The 17,169-nt window shown below is 45.4% G+C and overlaps 1 protein-coding gene across 1 annotated transcript; it reads right to left on the bottom strand.

Moving 5' to 3' along the window:
• On the bottom strand, positions 12,508–15,583 carry LOC108637744 (PRAME family member 8-like). The gene is made up of 4 exons (XM_018059955.1): positions 15,297–15,583; positions 14,215–14,787; positions 12,858–13,372; positions 12,508–12,758 (listed from the first exon to the last, which is right to left on the bottom strand). Exons 1-4 carry the CDS (start codon positions 15,581–15,583, stop codon positions 12,508–12,510), a joined length of 1,626 nt encoding a protein of 541 aa, XP_017915444.1.

Genomic DNA, 17,169 nt, shown 5'->3' with positions numbered 1-17,169 from the left:
GAATTGTTTCCTTAGTTTCTTTTTCTACTTTCTCATTATTAGTGTATAGGAATGCAAGGGATTTCTGTGTGTTGATTTTATATCCTGCAACTTTACTATATTCATTGATGAGCTCTAGTAATTTTCTGGTGGAGTCTTTAGGGTTTTCTACGTAGAGAATCATGTCATCTGAAAACAGTGAGAGTTTTACTTCTTCTTTTCCAATTTGGATTCCTTTTATTTCTTTTCTGCTCTGATCGCTGTGGCCAAAACTTCCAGAACTATGTTGAATAGTAGTGGTGGAAGTGGGCACCCTTGTCTTGTTCCTGACTTTAGGGGAAATGCTTTCAATTTTTCACCATTGAGGATAATGTTTGCTGTGGGTTTGTCATATATAGCTTTTATTATGTTGAGGCATGTTCCTTCTATTCCTGATTTCTGGAGAGTTTTTATCTTTAATGGATGTTGGATTTTGTCAAAGGCCTTCTCTGCATCTATTGAGATAATCATATGGCTTTTATTTTTCAATTTTTTAATGTGGTGAATTACATTGATTGATTTGTGGATATTGAAGAATCCTTGCATCCCTGGGATAAAGCCCACTTGGTCATGGTGTATGATCTTTTTATTGTGTTGTTGGATTCTGATTGCTAGAATTTTATTGAGGATTTTTGCATCTATGTTCATCAGTGATATTGGCCTGTAGTTTTCTTTTTTTGTAGTATCTTTGTCAGGTTTTGGTATTAGGGTGATGGTGGCCTCATAGAATGAGTTTGGAAGTTTAGCTTCCTCTGCAATATTCTGGAAGAGTTTGAGTAGGATAGGTGTTAGCTCTTCTTGAACTTTTTGGTAGAATTCAGCTGTGAAGCCATCTGGACCTGGGCTTTTGCTTGCTGGAAGATTTCTGATTACAGTTTCAATTTCCATACTTGTGATGGGTCTGTTAAGATTTTCTATTTCTTCCTGGTTCAGTTTTGGAATATTGTACTTTTCTAAGAATTTGTCCACTTCTTCCACGTTGTCCATTTTATTGTCATATAATTGCTGATAGTAGTGTCTTATGATGCTAACAAAGGAAAATATAAGCAAGGTGAAAAGACAGCCTTCTGAATGGGGGAAAATAATAGCAAATGAAACAACTGACAAACAACTAATCTCAAAAATATACAGGCAACTTATGCAGCTCAATTCCAGAAAAATAAACAACCCAATCAAAAAATGGGCCAAAGAACTAAATAGACATTTCTCCAAAGGAGACATACGGATGGCTAACAAACACATGAAAAGATGCTCAACATCACTCCTTATTAGAGAAATGCAAATCAAAACCACAATGAGGTACCACTTCACACCAGTCAGAATGGCTGCAATCTAAAAATCTGCAAGCAATAAATGCTGGAGAGGATGTGGAGAAAAGGGAACCCTCTTACACTGTTGGTGGGAATGCAAACTAGTACAACCACTATGGAAAACAGTGTGGAGATTCCTTAAAAAATTGCAAATAGAACTGCCTTATGACCCAGCAATCCCACTGCTGGGCATACACACTGAGGAAACCAGAATTGAAAGAGACACATGTACCCCAATGTTCATCACAGCACTGTTTATAATAGCCAGGACATGGAAACAACCTAGATGTCCATCAGCAGATGAATGGATAAGAAAGCTGTGGTACATATACACAATGGAGTATTACTCAGCCATTAAAAAGAATACATTTGAATCAGTTCTGATGAGATGGATGAAACTGGAGCCTATTATACAGAGTGAAGTAAGCCAGAAAGAAAAACACCAATACAGTATACTAACACATGTATATGGAATATAGAAAGATGGCAATAATGACCCTGTATGCAAGACAGCAAAAAAGACACAGATGTGTATAGCAGACTTTTGGACTCTGAGGGAGAGGGAGAGGGTGGGATGATTTGGGAGAATGGCATTGAAACATGTATACTATCATGTAAGAATCAAATCACCAGTCTATATCCAATGCAGGATACAGCATGCTTGGGGCTGGTGCATGGGGATGAACCAGAGGGATGTTATGGGGAGGCAGGTGGGAGGGGGGTTCATGTTTGGGATCACATGTACACCCGTGATGGATTCATGTCAATGTATGGCAAAACCAATACAGTATTGTAAAGTAAAATAAAGTTAAAAAAAAGAAAAAAGAAAAAAAAGAATCAAATGAAGAGACATGTGCTCCCCCTTCCCACACCAAATGAGGAAACTAGGAAGCTTGCTCCCTCCACAACCAAACTTCACTGCCTCTCTGATATCAAGCTTTCAACCTCCAGAATTGGGAAATGTAAATTTTCTTTCTTTAAGTCCCTCAATGCATATGGTTGTAATGGCATGAATTGACTCAGACACACATAAATGGGATAGAAAGAGTGTACAGGAAGCTAGGAGATATTTTCGGGCACATAATTTTTTTTTTCTTGAGATATCACACAGCACACAACAAGAAGCTGGAGAAGGTGGAAATGAGGAAAAACAGCCCATATTACACTGTGGGCTCAGGGGTACAAAGCAGTACCTCTTTCCCTACTGGATTTGGCACAAGCATCTCACAAGCACTGATGAGGAAAAATGCAACCACTAGCCCACTGTGGTGTTAGAGAAGACTCTTGAGAGTCCCTTGGACTGCAAGGAGATCCAACCAGTCCATTCTAAAGGAGATCAGTCCTGGGTGTTCTTTGGAAGGAATGATGCTAAAGCTGAAACTCCAGTACTTTGGTCACCTCATGCAAAGAGTTGACTCATTGGAAAAGACTCTGATGCTGGGAGGGATTGGGGGCAAGAGGGAAAGGAGATGACAGAGGATGAGATGGCTGGATGGCATCACCAACTTGATGGACATGTGTCTGAGTGAACTCTGGGAGTTAGTGACGGACAGGGAGGCCTGGCGTGCTGCAATTCATGGGGTCGCAAAGAGTCGGACATGACTGAATGACTGAACTGAACTAAACTGAGACCATTCAGGTACATTCACTGCTTTGCCTAATTCATGTCTCACCTGGAAGTCAGTACCAAGGATCCTGAAAGCTCACTCCAATCTTTATTTGCAGAAAAATATTCCAACTATGATTTAGAGCCCTAAATCTATGGGAAGAGGAGGGTCATGTGTATCAACACAGCCTCCATCCTCAGTTACTCCCAATAAAGTGGTTGGTAAAAGGAAGGATATACACCTAACTTGAATTATATTTGTGTATAAAAATCATTTTAAGTTTGAATAAATAAAATTCCAAACTGATGATTTTCTTTTTTTTTTTAATTTTTTATTTTTTTTAAATTTTAACATCTTTAATTCTTACATGCGTTCCCAAACATGAACCCCCCTCCCACCTCCCTCCCCACAACATCTCTCTGTGTCATCCCCATGCACCAGCCCCAAGCAAGCTGCACCCTACGTCAGACATGGACTGGCGATTCAATTCTTACATGACAGTATACATGTTAGAATTCCCATTCTCCCAAATCATCCCACCCTCTCCCTCTCCCTCTGAGTCCAAAAGTCCGTTATACACATCTGTGTCCTTTTTCCTGTCTTGCATACAGGGTCGTCATTGCCATCTTCCTAAATTCCATATATATGTGTTAGTATACTGTATTGGTGTTTTTCTTTCTGGCTTACTTCACTCTGTATAATTGGCTCCAGTTTCATCCATCTCATCAGAACTGATTCAAATGAATTCTTTTTAACAGCTGAGTAATACTCCATTGTGTATATGTACCACAGCTTTCTTATCCATTCATCTGCTGATGGACATCGAGGTTGTTTCCATGTCCTGGCTATTATAAACAGTGCTGCGATGAACATTGGGGTACATGTGTCTCTTTCAATTCTGGTTTCCTCGGTGTGTATTTAATTATCAAGAAACAAAGGGAGAAAAATTAAATCAATAAAATTAGAAATGAAAATGGAAAGATCACAACAGACAACCCAGAAATGCAAAGGATCATAAGAGACTACTGAAATCAATTATATGCCAAGAAAATGGAAAACCTGGAAGAAATGGACAAATTCTTAGAAAAGTACAAATTTCCAAAACTGAATCAGGAAGAAATAGAAAATCTTAACAGACCCATCACAAGTATGGAAATTGAAACTGTAATCAGAAATCTTCCAGCAAACAAAAGCCCAGGTCCAGACGGCATCACAGCTGAATTCTACCAAAAATTTCGAGAAGAGCTAACACCTATCCTACTCAAACTCTTCCAGAATATTGCAGAGGAAGCTAAACTTCCAAACTCATTCTATGAGGCCACCATTACCCTAATACCAAAACCTGACAAAGATGCCAAAAAGAAAAGAAAACTACAGGCCAATATCACTGATGAACATAGATGCAAAAATCCTTAACAAAATTCTAGCAATCAGAATCCAATAACATATTAAAAAGATCATACACCATGACCAAGTGGGCTTTATCACAGGAATGCAAGGATTCTTTAATATCTTCAAATCAATCAATGTAATACACCATATTAAATTGAAAAATAAAAGCCATATGATTATCTCAATGCATGCAGAGAAAGACTTTGGCAAAATTCAACATCCATTTATGATAAAAACTCTCTAGAAGGCAGGAATAGTATGACAAACCCACAGCAAACATTATCCTCAATGGTGAAAAATTGAAAGCATTTCCCCTAAAGTCAGGAACAAGACAAGGGTGCCCACTTTCACCACTACTATTCAACATAGTTCTGGAAGTTTTGGCCACAACAATCAGAGCAGAAAAAGAAATAAAAGGAATCCAAATTGGAAAAGAAGAAGTAAAACTCTCACTGTTTTCAGATGACATGATTCTCTACATAGAAAACACTAAAGACTCCACCAGAAAATTACTAGAGCTAATCAATGAATATAGTAAAGTTGAAGGATATAAAATCAACACACAGAAATCCCTTGCATTCCTATACATTAATAATGAGAAAACAGAAAGAAAAAGTAAGGAAACAATTCCATTCACCATTGCAACAAAAAGAATAAAATACTTAGGAATGTATCTACCTAAAGAAACTAAAGACCTATATATAGAAAACTATAAAACACTGATGAAAGAAATCAAAGAGGACACTAATAGATGGAGAAATATACCATGTTCATGGATTGGAAGAATCAATATAGTGAAAATGAGCATACTAACCAAAGCAATCTACAGATTCAATGCAATCCCTATCAAGCTACCAGCGGTATTTTTCACAGAGCTAGAAAAAATAATTTCACAATTTGTATGGAAATACAAAAAACCTCGAATAGCCAAAGCAATCTTGAGAAAGAAGAATGGAACTGGAGGAATCAACCTGCCTGACTTCAGGCTCTACTGCAAAGCCACAGTCATCAAGACAGTATGTTACTACCACAAAGACAGAAATATAGATCAATGGAACAAAATAGAAAGTCCAGAGATAAATCCACACACCTATGGACACCTTATCTTTGACAAAGGAGGCAAGAATATACAATGGAGTAAAGACAATCTCTTTTAACAAGCGGTGCTGGGAAAACTGGTCAACCACTTGTAAAAGAATGAAACTAGAACACTTTCTAACACTGCACACGAAAATAAACTCAAAATGGATTAAAGATCTAAACGTAAGAACAGAAACTATAAAACTCCTAGAGGAGAACATAGGCAAAACACTCTCCAACATAAATCACAGCAGGATCCTCTATGACCCACCTCCCAGAATATTGGAAATAAAAGCAAAAATAAACAAATGGGACCTAGTTAAACTTAAAAGCTTCTGCACAACAAAGGAAACTATAAACAAGGTGAAAAGACAGCTTTCAGAATGGGAGAAAACAATAGCAAATGAAGCAACTGACAAACAACTAATCTCAAAAATATACAAGCAACTCCTGAAGCTCAATTCCAGAAAAATACCAAAAAATGGGCCAAAGAACTAAACAGACATTTCTCCAAAGAAGACATACAAATGGATAACAAACACATGAAAAGATGCTCAACATCACTCATTATCAGATAAATGCAAATCAAAACAACAATGAGGTACCATTTCATGCCAGTCAGAATGGCTGCTATCCAAAAGTCTACAAGCAATAAATGCTGGAGAAGGTGTGAAGAAATGGGAACCCTCTTACTGTTGGTGGGAATGCAAACTAGTACAGCCACTATGGAGAACAGTGTGGAGATTCATTAAAACAACTGGAAATAGAACTGCCTTATGACCCAGCAATCCCACTGCTGGGCATACACACCAAGGAAACCAGAATTGAAAGAGACACGTGTAACCCAATGTTCATCGCATCACTGTTTATAATAGCCAGGACATAGAAGCAACCTAGATGTCCATCAGCAGATGAGTGGATAAGAAACCTGTGGTACATATACACAATGGAGTATTACTCAGCCATTAAAAAGAATACATTTGAATCAGTTCTAATGAGGTGGATGAAACTGGAGCCTATTATACAGACTGAAGTAAGCCAGAAAGGAAAACACCAATACAGTATACTAACACATATATATGGAATTTAGAAAGATGGTAACTATAACCCTGTATGCAAGACAGCAAAAGAGACACAGATATATAGAACAGTCTTTTGGACTCTTTGGGAAAGGGAGAGGGTGGGATGACTTGGGAGAATGGCATTGAAACATGTATAATATCATATAAGAAATGAATCACTAGTCCAGGTTCGATGCAGGATACAGGATTCTTGAGGCTGGTGCACTGGGATGACCCACAGGGATGGTACGGGGAGGGAGGTCGGAGGGGGTTCAGGATGAGGAACATGCGTACACCTGTGCCGGATTCATGTTGATGTAAGGCAAAACCAATACAATATTGTAAAGTAATTAGCCTCCAATTAAAATAAATAAATTTAAATTAAAAAATAAAATAAAATATCTAATTAGTCAGGTCATTTAAAAACACCATCAGCTTTTTCACAGTGAAGGAAACTATAAGCAAGGCAAAAAGACAGCCTTCAGAATGGGAGTAGGTAATAGCAAATGAAACAACTGACAAAGAATTAATCTCAAAAATAAACAGGCAGCTCCTGCAGCTCAATTCCAGAAAAATAAACGACCCAATCAAAAAATGGGCCAAAGAACTAAATAGACATTTCTGCAAAGAAGACATACAGATGGCTAACAAACACATGAAAAGATGCTCAACATCACTCATTATCAGAGAAATGCAAATCAAAACCACAATGAGGTACCATTTCACGTCAGTCAAAACACTGCGATCAAAAAGTCTAGAAGCAATAGATACTGGAGAGGGTGTGAAGAAAAGGGAACCCTCTTACTGTTGGTGGGAATGCAAATTAGTACAGCCACTATGGAGAACAGTGGGGAGATTCCTTAAAAAACTGGAAATAGAACTGCCATAGGACACAGCAATCCCTCTGCTGTGCATACACACTGAGGAAACAAGAATTGAAAGAGCCATATTTTCCCCAATGTTCATCGCAGCACTGTTTATAATAGCCAGGACATGGAAGCAACCTAGATGTCCATCAGAAGATGAATGGGTAAGAAAGCTGTTGTATATATACACAATGGAATATTACTCAAATACTGAAAAAAATACATTTGAATCAGTTCTAATAAGGAGGATGAAACTGGAAGCTACTATATAGATTGAAGTAAGCCAGAAAGAAAAACATCAATACAGTATACTAACACATATATATGGAATTCAGAAAGATGGTAATGATGACCCTTTATGCAAGACAGAAAAATACACAGATGTAAAGAGCAGATTTTTGGACTTTGTAGGAAAAGGTGAGGGTGGGATGATTTGAGAGAATAGCGTTGAAACATGTATATTACCATATGTGACATAGATTGCCAGTCCAGGTTCCATGCATGAGACAGGGCACTCAGGGTCAGTGCATTGGGATGACCCTGAGGGATGGGATGGTGGGGTAGGTGGGAGGGTGGTTCAGGATGGGGAAAACATGAATATCCATGGTTGATTCATGGAAATATATGGCAAAAACCACTATAATATTGTAAAGCAATTAGCCTCCAGTTAAAGGAAATAAATTAACTGGAGGGTAATTAAAGGGAGGAGGACCTGGGTTCGATCCCTGGGTCAGGAATATCCCATAGAGAAGGAAAGCGCAACCCACTCCAGTACACATGACAGGAAAATCCCATGGAAACAGGACTGTAGTACGCTACAGTTCATGGGGGGAAAGGAGTCAGACACGACTCAGTGATTTCACTTCATATAAAGAAAATAAATTAATTTACACAAACACACACATACACAAAGGAGATATTCCAGACAGAATAAAGAAACTCTGAGAATAGTCATATATGTTCCAATTAGTTCTTGGGAACAGAGTGCCAGGTTGCATACAGCTGATAGACCAAAGGTTTCTACAAAGACTAATGTTAGTCTGACCACCCGCTGAGGGGCCACACGCTGACTTGCCCCGTCTCGTTCTAGTCTGAGGGCTGTCAGCCTCACTGTGGCACCGAATCCCTTCAGAGTACCTCAAAGACACTCTCTCCTCATCTGTCAGGCGGAGTACAACGTACTCCACTTCCTTCTGAGGCTGAGTGAAGATCATGGGATCGCAAGAACGTGCTGTGAGGAGAGCCCTAGGGCATCTCCATCGAGTGTGGACATCACTGAATATTAGCCTGGGGACATGAGATCTAAACATGGTTTGGGGTAAGGCTTCCTTCCGCCCGAGGTGGAGCTCCAGATCCTACATGTCTGGCCAGGTGAGGCTCTAGGGAGACGTGCCTAAGGAACCAACTTTAGAGCACAACACAATCTCTTGCAGACAGGGGATTTACAACAGGGTTCACTGAGGGCTCCGACCTGGGGAGCAGAGAGCTTCTCTTGAGGCAGGCTCTGCTCTGCTGTCGTTTCCCCACTTCAGTGTCCTGTTCGCTTACCTATTTCTACCATGATACCATGGATGCCTCCAAGTTAAGAGGAAATGACCAACTCTGGGATGTGAACACCCCAGATTATACTCTCTAGCTCCTCACAGGCGCCACTCGATCAGTTTCACCCCCTCCCTTGATTTGCCGGGTTGTGGGACAGCTCACCTCAGGAGAGAGCAACGGGAGAGACGGTCCTTTGGACGTTCCGATGTTGTGTTTGATGTTACCTAGCCAGTGGTCCACACTCACCTGAGCATCTGGTCCAGGCAGCCTTCAAGGAAGGAAGGAGACTCCAGATGGAGATCCCGGAGGTGGCCCAGCCTCCGGAACTGGGAGGTAATTTGCACAACGTGATCGTGCTCCTGCTTCTTGAAGGCAGACACGTGGACGTGGGAGAGACGGAGTCCCTGCAAGTTACTCATCTCACCCAGCAAAGGAGCAAACGTGGCCAGGGTGGACAGATTCCAGGTGCAACTCACTTGCACCTCCTGGATACAGTCCAGCTGCACCATGCTCAGGACCTTCACGATATTGTCCATCGGCATTGAGACGATCTTCAGCTTCTTGCAACATAGGTGGACGGAAGTCTTTCTCTGCTCCACCCACCTAAGGAAGTAGGTGAGGAAGTTGTCCAGGGTCCTTTTCTTCAGGCACAGGTCTATAAAGACCTTCAGTGGAGTCGAGGGCTGCTTTGTCGTTGACCTGGGCTCAGCCACTGCTGCCATTCGTGAGCCTGAGCACCCATAACTGCTGGCTCCAGACCACATGCTCCAGAAGCTCTGGCCAGTGTTTCGTAAGTCTAGCACCCGCAGTTTGCACCTCCTGGGAGAAGAAGGAGATTGACAAGGATGGACTAAAATCCACACAGTCACAAGAAACAGAAAAAAGAAAAAAGAAAGAAAGGAAGGAAGGAAGGAAGGAAGGAAGGAAGGAAGGAAGCGAGCAAACAAACAAAAAACCAGAAAACAACAGCCTCCCATTTGGAAAACAGACTCCCCACCTGTGCTGTAACGTCATCTTGCTGACGTCACCAGCTGCGCTGCCCTCTTCTTGTCTGCCTCACTTTCCTCCATCCCCCTTTGCCCTCGTTTCCTGTCTGATTGCCCACTCTACTAAGTCTAAGCATGATTGGGAAGAGGTGGGGAATATTCTACAAGGCTCCCCTTCGTTTAAGGCACCCCTACGCTACCAGAAGGTATTTCTCACAGCCAACCAAGGCTTCTTCATTGCTCCCTTCAGAACCCTCTGATCCATCCCGTTCCATCTACCTTCTCTCTCCCCAGCTGTCTTCCTTGGGTCTCCCAGGATTTTACCAGGCTCCCATGACAGACTCACCTGGATCGAACCTTCTGGGCAAGCAGAACATCAAGTGCTTCCAGCACGGCTTGCAGGGGCCCCACATGAGGCAGTTCAATCAGGGCCCCCAGAGGCAGGCGGACAAAGGGCCAGGTTTGCACCATGGCTTTGAGGGTCTCGGTCCGATATCCGGTAAAGGCTTCCAGGAAGAGGGGCGGGAAGAGCTCCGTGGGCAGACTCTCTAGAGTAGGAAAGTCCAAGTCATCGGCCCTCAGCAGGTGGCTTCCGGCCAGGTCAACGAGTCTGGGGGGCGTCTGGCCACTCATCCTGACTCTCCTCCAAGACGACTCCTGTGGAAGCTGCCAGGGAGCAAGGGATGCACTTTAGACAATGCAGGAGCACACCTTACACCGTCTCCCGGCCCTTTCACGCAACGCACTCAAGGGCCAAGCTCACTGCACTAGCAGGGCTGCAAGTGAGGCACGTAGCCATGCAACACTAGACAGGGCCCAGCGGGGGACAAAGTGCTATCTCTCTGCCTGCTTGCAACACGCGTCTCACTCGTACTGAGGAGCCGACACACGAATGCCAATTGTGTGCTCAGTATGCATTTGACATTTCATGAAAAGAACCACAATCCCAGACTGAGGTAGTTCAGGAATAACATCTGCTCGGTGAAGACATTTAAAATGCTTCCCGCTACATCACTGATGAAAAGGTGACGAGATTCAGGTAAAACTGCCTCGAGAGGCAAAATCAAACCCTGAAATGCGTTCCTGGGAAAGAAATGGTTGTTTGGAAAACTCTCCTTGCCATCCAGAGGCACACGCTACCCTTCAACATTAGCTTACCTTAAGTAAGGAAAGGACGTCCTTATCTGAGGGTAGTAACGTACAGCTCTGCGGTGGCTTGCAGGGCGCTCAGACGTAGACACAGCGGAGAACCCTTCTGTGACTCCAGAGCCAGAAAAGGACTTTCCATTCCCATCATCCCTCTGGCCCACTGCTTAGCCAATCAGAAACGGGCACCTGACTAGCCTATAGAGCTCTCATTGGATGGATCCCGCTTGGATCGTCATTTCTATTAGTTGATTCCGGGAGCAGAGATTGATGGGGTGACCGGGTAATCAAGGATCCTTTATCCATTCACCATTCACTTCCCAAACACTGACTGAATTCTACCATTAGAACTGACATATAGACAGTCACGCTTCCCTTGTGGCTCAGCTGGTAAAGAACCTGCCTGCCATGCGGGAGACCTGGGTTCCTCACCTGGGTTGGGAAGATCCCCTGGACAAGGGAATGGCAACCCACTAAAGTGGCCTTGCCTGGGAAATTCCATGGACAGAGGAGCCTGGTGGGCTAGAGTCCTTGGGGTTCCAAAGAGTCGGACATGACTAAGTGACGAAGCCAACACACGCCAACATGCCCTCACTTGACCTGGCCCATTCCCACACCCACACCCACACACCCACACACACACACGTGTGTGATCGCAGACACACACACACACACACACACACACACACACACACACACACACACACACACACACACAAAGGAGATGTTCCACACAGAATAAAGGAACTCTGAGAATAGTCATGTTTTATACCGTGGACAACACGGTGCCATGTTCTTCTTTGTGAATAAGTGACTTGAGACCATTGAGGCCTGAACTGAACCCAGGATATTATATCAGGGAGGACAGCAGTAGACTTTCCACGAGTCTTTCTTTATTTCATTTAATTCCTTTTGATTGGTGTAGATTTGCTTTATAAGGTCCTGTCATTTTCTGGCTCTACCACATAATCAGTAAGTGAAATCTGTGCATTTATCCACTCTCATTTCCGATTTCCTTCGTCTTGGGTTACCTGGAGGATCTCCTTATTCTTGACAAGTTCTCTGCTACAAAGATTGGTTTGTTTAAGACTGGAAGCATTCTGCCTTGGGATATAGCCACTTAACCGTGTTGCCATAGTTTCAGGTCAACAGCCAAGGGATTCAGTATAGACAACCCACGCAGCCATTCTCCCCAGATCAGCCCTCCAATCCAGGCTGGCACAAACCATTGAGCAGAGCTCCATGAGCTATACCATAGGTTCCCGGTGGCTATCCAGTCTAAACACACTGGTGTGTCCATGATTCCCTCGAGGCCCAACCTTTCCTCCCACACACCCACGGCCCCCGGCCCCCGCCCCCCACCCACAAACACACACACAAACCATGAGTTCACATTCTAAGTCGTGAGTCTTCCCGTTTCTGCAAGTAAGTTCATTTGTGTCACTTCCTTTAGGAGTCCACATACGAGGGATGTCTTACGATATTCCCTGGCGATTTCTTTACCACCCTCTCCGCAGGAGCAACTCGTCCACGTGGGTCTCCCACGTGGACGCACACAGGTTCATATCAGATTCTAAAAGCACCTGTACATGAAAGTCCCATCCCCTCCCAGAGTCTATCGCTGCCCCCTGCAAGCTTGCACCACCACCACGACCCTCTGCCGCCCTCCTGCCACGTTTCCTTTTCCCATTGGCGTTGAACAGATGTCTGGCACGCTGGGTCTGTGTTCCCTTCATCATGTCCCCAGGTTCTAGATTTCAGTTGCAAGGTGCACACAAGAGAGCAAACCCCTAGGCAGGGGCGGGACAGCTGTATACAATGGGCTCCATGTGATGGCATACATCCTCACCACAGCGAGGACAGGGGCTGAGGCTTATCCAGATGATCCTGGGATGTCCCAAGTCTCTCAGAATCTCCAACAGCTGAGCCCGAAGCTGGGCGAGTCTCGCCTCCAGGAGCACACCCCGAGGTCTGTAACTCTCCTGAGGGGCAGGATAACGCTCTTGCCTTAAACAGGGCAGCACAGCGGTGTGTCGCAGCAGCTTCTCCATGCCGGCCGTGGACAGGAGGTTCCCACACAGGCTGACGGACCTGAGCTGGGAGCAGCGGCTCAGGGCAGGCAGGCAGGCCTCCAGCTGGGAGTCCGTGATCCCACACACATCTAAGTCCAGGTCCTGGAGGGTGGCTGCGACTTTCTCCAGCAGAACTTGGAGGAGCTCAGGCCGAAAGTCAGTCATGCTGACACCGCTGAGATCCAGGCTCTTGAGCTGACTGATGTCTGGGCTCTGGGACAGGTGGGTCAAGTCTGAGTCTCTAAGCCAGCACTTGGTTATTGACAGGCTGTCCAAGGGCGACTTCAGGCACCTGGGGGAGAAACCGAGCAATTAGTTCTTGGGAACCGAGTGCCAGGTTGCATACAGCTGATAGACCAAAGGTTTCTACAAAGACTAATGTTAGTCTGACCACCCGCTGAGGGGCCACACGCTGACTTGCCCCGTCTCGTTCTAGTCTGAGGGCTGTCAGCCTCACTGTGGCACCGAATCCCTTCAGAGTACCTCAAAGACACTCTCTCCTCATCTGTCAGGCGGAGTACAACGTACTCCACTTCCTTCTGAGGCTGAGTGAAGATCATGGGATCGCAAGAACGTGCTGTGAGGAGAGCCCTAGGGCATCTCCATCGAGTGTGGACATCACTGAATATTAGCCTGGGGACATGAGATCTAAACATGGTTTGGGGTAAGGCTTCCTTCCGCCCGAGGTGGAGCTCCAGATCCTACATGTCTGGCCAGGTGAGGCTCTAGGGAGACGTGCCTAAGGAACCAACTTTAGAGCACAACACAATCTCTTGCAGACAGGGGATTTACAACAGGGTTCACTGAGGGCACCGACCTGGGGAGCAGAGAGCTTCTCTTGAGGCAGGCTCTGCTCTGCTGTCGTTTCCCCACTTCAGTGTCCTGTTCGCTTACCTATTTCTACCATGATACCATGGATGCCTCCAAGTTAAGAGGAAATGACCAACTCTGGGATGTGAACACCCCAGATTATACTCTCTAGCTCCTCACAGGCGCCACTCGATCAGTTTCACCCCCTCCCTTGATTTGCCGGGTTGTGGGACAGCTCACCTCAGGAGAGAGCAACGGGAGAGACGGTCCTTTGGACGTTCCGATGTTGTGTTTGATGTTACCTAGCCAGTGGTCCACACTCACCTGAGCATCTGGTCCAGGCAGCCTTCAAGGAAGGAAGGAGACTCCAGATGGAGATCCCGGAGGTGGCCCAGCCTCCGGAACTGGGAGGTAATTTGCACAACGTGATCGTGCTCCTGCTTCTTGAAGGCAGACACGTGGACGTGGGAGAGACGGAGTCCCTGCAAGTTACTCATCTCACCCAGCAAAGGAGCAAACGTGGCCAGGGTGGACAGATTCCAGGTGCAACTCACTTGCACCTCCTGGATACAGTCCAGCTGCACCATGCTCAGGACCTTCACGATATTGTCCATCGGCATTGAGACGATCTTCAGCTTCTTGCAACATAGGTGGACGGAAGTCTTTCTCTGCTCCACCCACCTAAGGAAGTAGGTGAGGAAGTTGTCCAGGGTCCTTTTCTTCAGGCACAGGTCTATAAAGACCTTCAGTGGAGTCGAGGGCTGCTTTGTCGTTGACCTGGGCTCAGCCACTGCTGCCATTCGTGAGCCTGAGCACCCATAACTGCTGGCTCCAGACCACATGCTCCAGAAGCTCTGGCCAGTGTTTCGTAAGTCTAGCACCCGCAGTTTGCACCTCCTGGGAGAAGAAGGAGATTGACAAGGATGGACTAAAATCCACACAGTCACAAGAAACAGAAAAAAGAAAAAAGAAAGAAAGGAAGGAAGGAAGGAAGGAAGGAAGGAAGGAAGCGAGCAAACAAACAAAAAACCAGAAAACAACAGCCTCCCATTTGGAAAACAGACTCCCCACCTGTGCTGTAACGTCATCTTGCTGACGTCACCAGCTGCGCTGCCCTCTTCTTGTCTGCCTCACTTTCCTCCATCCCCCTTTGCCCTCGTTTCCTGTCTGATTGCCCACTCTACTAAGTCTAAGCATGATTGGGAAGAGGTGGGGAATATTCTACAAGGCTCCCCTTCGTTTAAGGCACCCCTACGCTACCAGAAGGTATTTCTCACAGCCAACCAAGGCTTCTTCATTGCTCCCTTCAGAACCCTCTGATCCATCCCGTTCCATCTACCTTCTCTCTCCCCAGCTGTCTTCCTTGGGTCTCCCAGGATTTTACCAGGCTCCCATGACAGACTCACCTGGATCGAACCTTCTGGGCAAGCAGAACATCAAGTGCTTCCAGCACGGCTTGCAGGGGCCCCACATGAGGCAGTTCAATCAGGGCCCCCAGAGGCAGGCGGACAAAGGGCCAGGTTTGCACCATGGCTTTGAGGGTCTCGGTCCGATATCCGGTAAAGGCTTCCAGGAAGAGGGGCGGGAAGAGCTCCGTGGGCAGACTCTCTAGAGTAGGAAAGTCCAAGTCATCGGCCCTCAGCAGGTGGCTTCCGGCCAGGTCAACGAGTCTGGGGGGCGTCTGGCCACTCATCCTGACTCTCCTCCAAGACGACTCCTGTGGAAGCTGCCAGGGAGCAAGGGATGCACTTTAGACAATGCAGGAGCACACCTTACACCGTCTCCCGGCCCTTTCACGCAACGCACTCAAGGGCCAAGCTCACTGCACTAGCAGGGCTGCAAGTGAGGCACGTAGCCATGCAACACTAGACAGGGCCCAGCGGGGGACAAAGTGCTATCTCTCTGCCTGCTTGCAACACGCGTCTCACTCGTACTGAGGAGCCGACACACGAATGCCAATTGTGTGCTCAGTATGCATTTGACATTTCATGAAAAGAACCACAATCCCAGACTGAGGTAGTTCAGGAATAACATCTGCTCGGTGAAGACATTTAAAATGCTTCCCGCTACATCACTGATGAAAAGGTGACGAGATTCAGGTAAAACTGCCTCGAGAGGCAAAATCAAACCCTGAAATGCGTTCCTGGGAAAGAAATGGTTGTTTGGAAAACTCTCCTTGCCATCCAGAGGCACACGCTACCCTTCAACATTAGCTTACCTTAAGTAAGGAAAGGACGTCCTTATCTGAGGGTAGTAACGTACAGCTCTGCGGTGGCTTGCAGGGCGCTCAGACGTAGACACAGCGGAGAACCCTTCTGTGACTCCAGAGCCAGAAAAGGACTTTCCATTCCCATCATCCCTCTGGCCCACTGCTTAGCCAATCAGAAACGGGCACCTGACTAGCCTATAGAGCTCTCATTGGATGGATCCCGCTTGGATCGTCATTTCTATTAGTTGATTCCGGGAGCAGAGATTGATGGGGTGACCGGGTAATCAAGGATCCTTTATCCATTCACCATTCACTTCCCAAACACTGACTGAATTCTACCATTAGAACTGACATATAGACAGTCACGCTTCCCTTGTGGCTCAGCTGGTAAAGAACCTGCCTGCCATGCGGGAGACCTGGGTTCCTCACCTGGGTTGGGAAGATCCCCTGGACAAGGGAATGGCAACCCACTAAAGTGGCCTTGCCTGGGAAATTCCATGGACAGAGGAGCCTGGTGGGCTAGAGTCCTTGGGGTTCCAAAGAGTCGGACATGACTAAGTGACGAAGCCAACACACGCCAACATGCCCTCACTTGACCTGGCCCATTCCCACACCCACACCCACACACCCACACACACACACGTGTGTGATCGCAGACACACACACACACACACACACACACACACACACACACACACAAAGGAGATGTTCCACACAGAATAAAGGAACTCTGAGAATAGTCATGTTTTATACCGTGGACAACACGGTGCCATGTTCTTCTTTGTGAATAAGTGACTTGAGACCATTGAGGCCTGAACTGAACCCAGGATATTATATCAGGGAGGACAGCAGTAGACTTTCCATGAGTCTTTCTTTATTTCATTTAATTCCTTTTGATTGGTGTAGATTTGCTTTATAAGGTCCTGTCATTTTCTGGCTCTACCACATAATCAGTAAGTGAAATCTGTGCATTTATCCACTCTCATTTCCGATTTCCTTCGTCTTGGGTTACCTGGAGGATCTCCTTATTCTTGACAAGTTCTCTGCTACAAAGATTGGTTTGTTTAAGA

This window comes from Capra hircus, chromosome 16 (genome assembly GCF_001704415.2).
Source record: "Capra hircus breed San Clemente chromosome 16, ASM170441v1, whole genome shotgun sequence".
NCBI classification, from domain to species: Eukaryota; Metazoa; Chordata; class Mammalia; order Artiodactyla; family Bovidae; genus Capra; species Capra hircus.
Note: the sequence above shows the minus strand (reverse complement) of the source record. Positions and strands in the feature narration are given on the sequence as shown.

What these genes read in the sequence shown, in the direction of transcription:
- LOC108637744 (XM_018059955.1), bottom strand. Translation starts at nt 15,583, where the DNA reads ATGAGTGGCCAGACGCCCCCCAGACTCGTTGACCTGGCCGGAAGCCAC. An exon ending in GCCCAGAAGGTTCGATCCAG is followed by an intron (nt 14,788 to 15,296) that starts GTGAGTCTGTCA and finishes TTCTTCTCCCAG; the next exon opens with GAGGTGCAAACTGCGGGTGC. An exon ending in CAGCCCCTGTCCTCGCTGTG is followed by an intron (nt 12,759 to 12,857) that starts GTGAGGATGTAT and finishes ACTGAAATCTAG; the next exon opens with AACCTGGGGACATGATGAAG.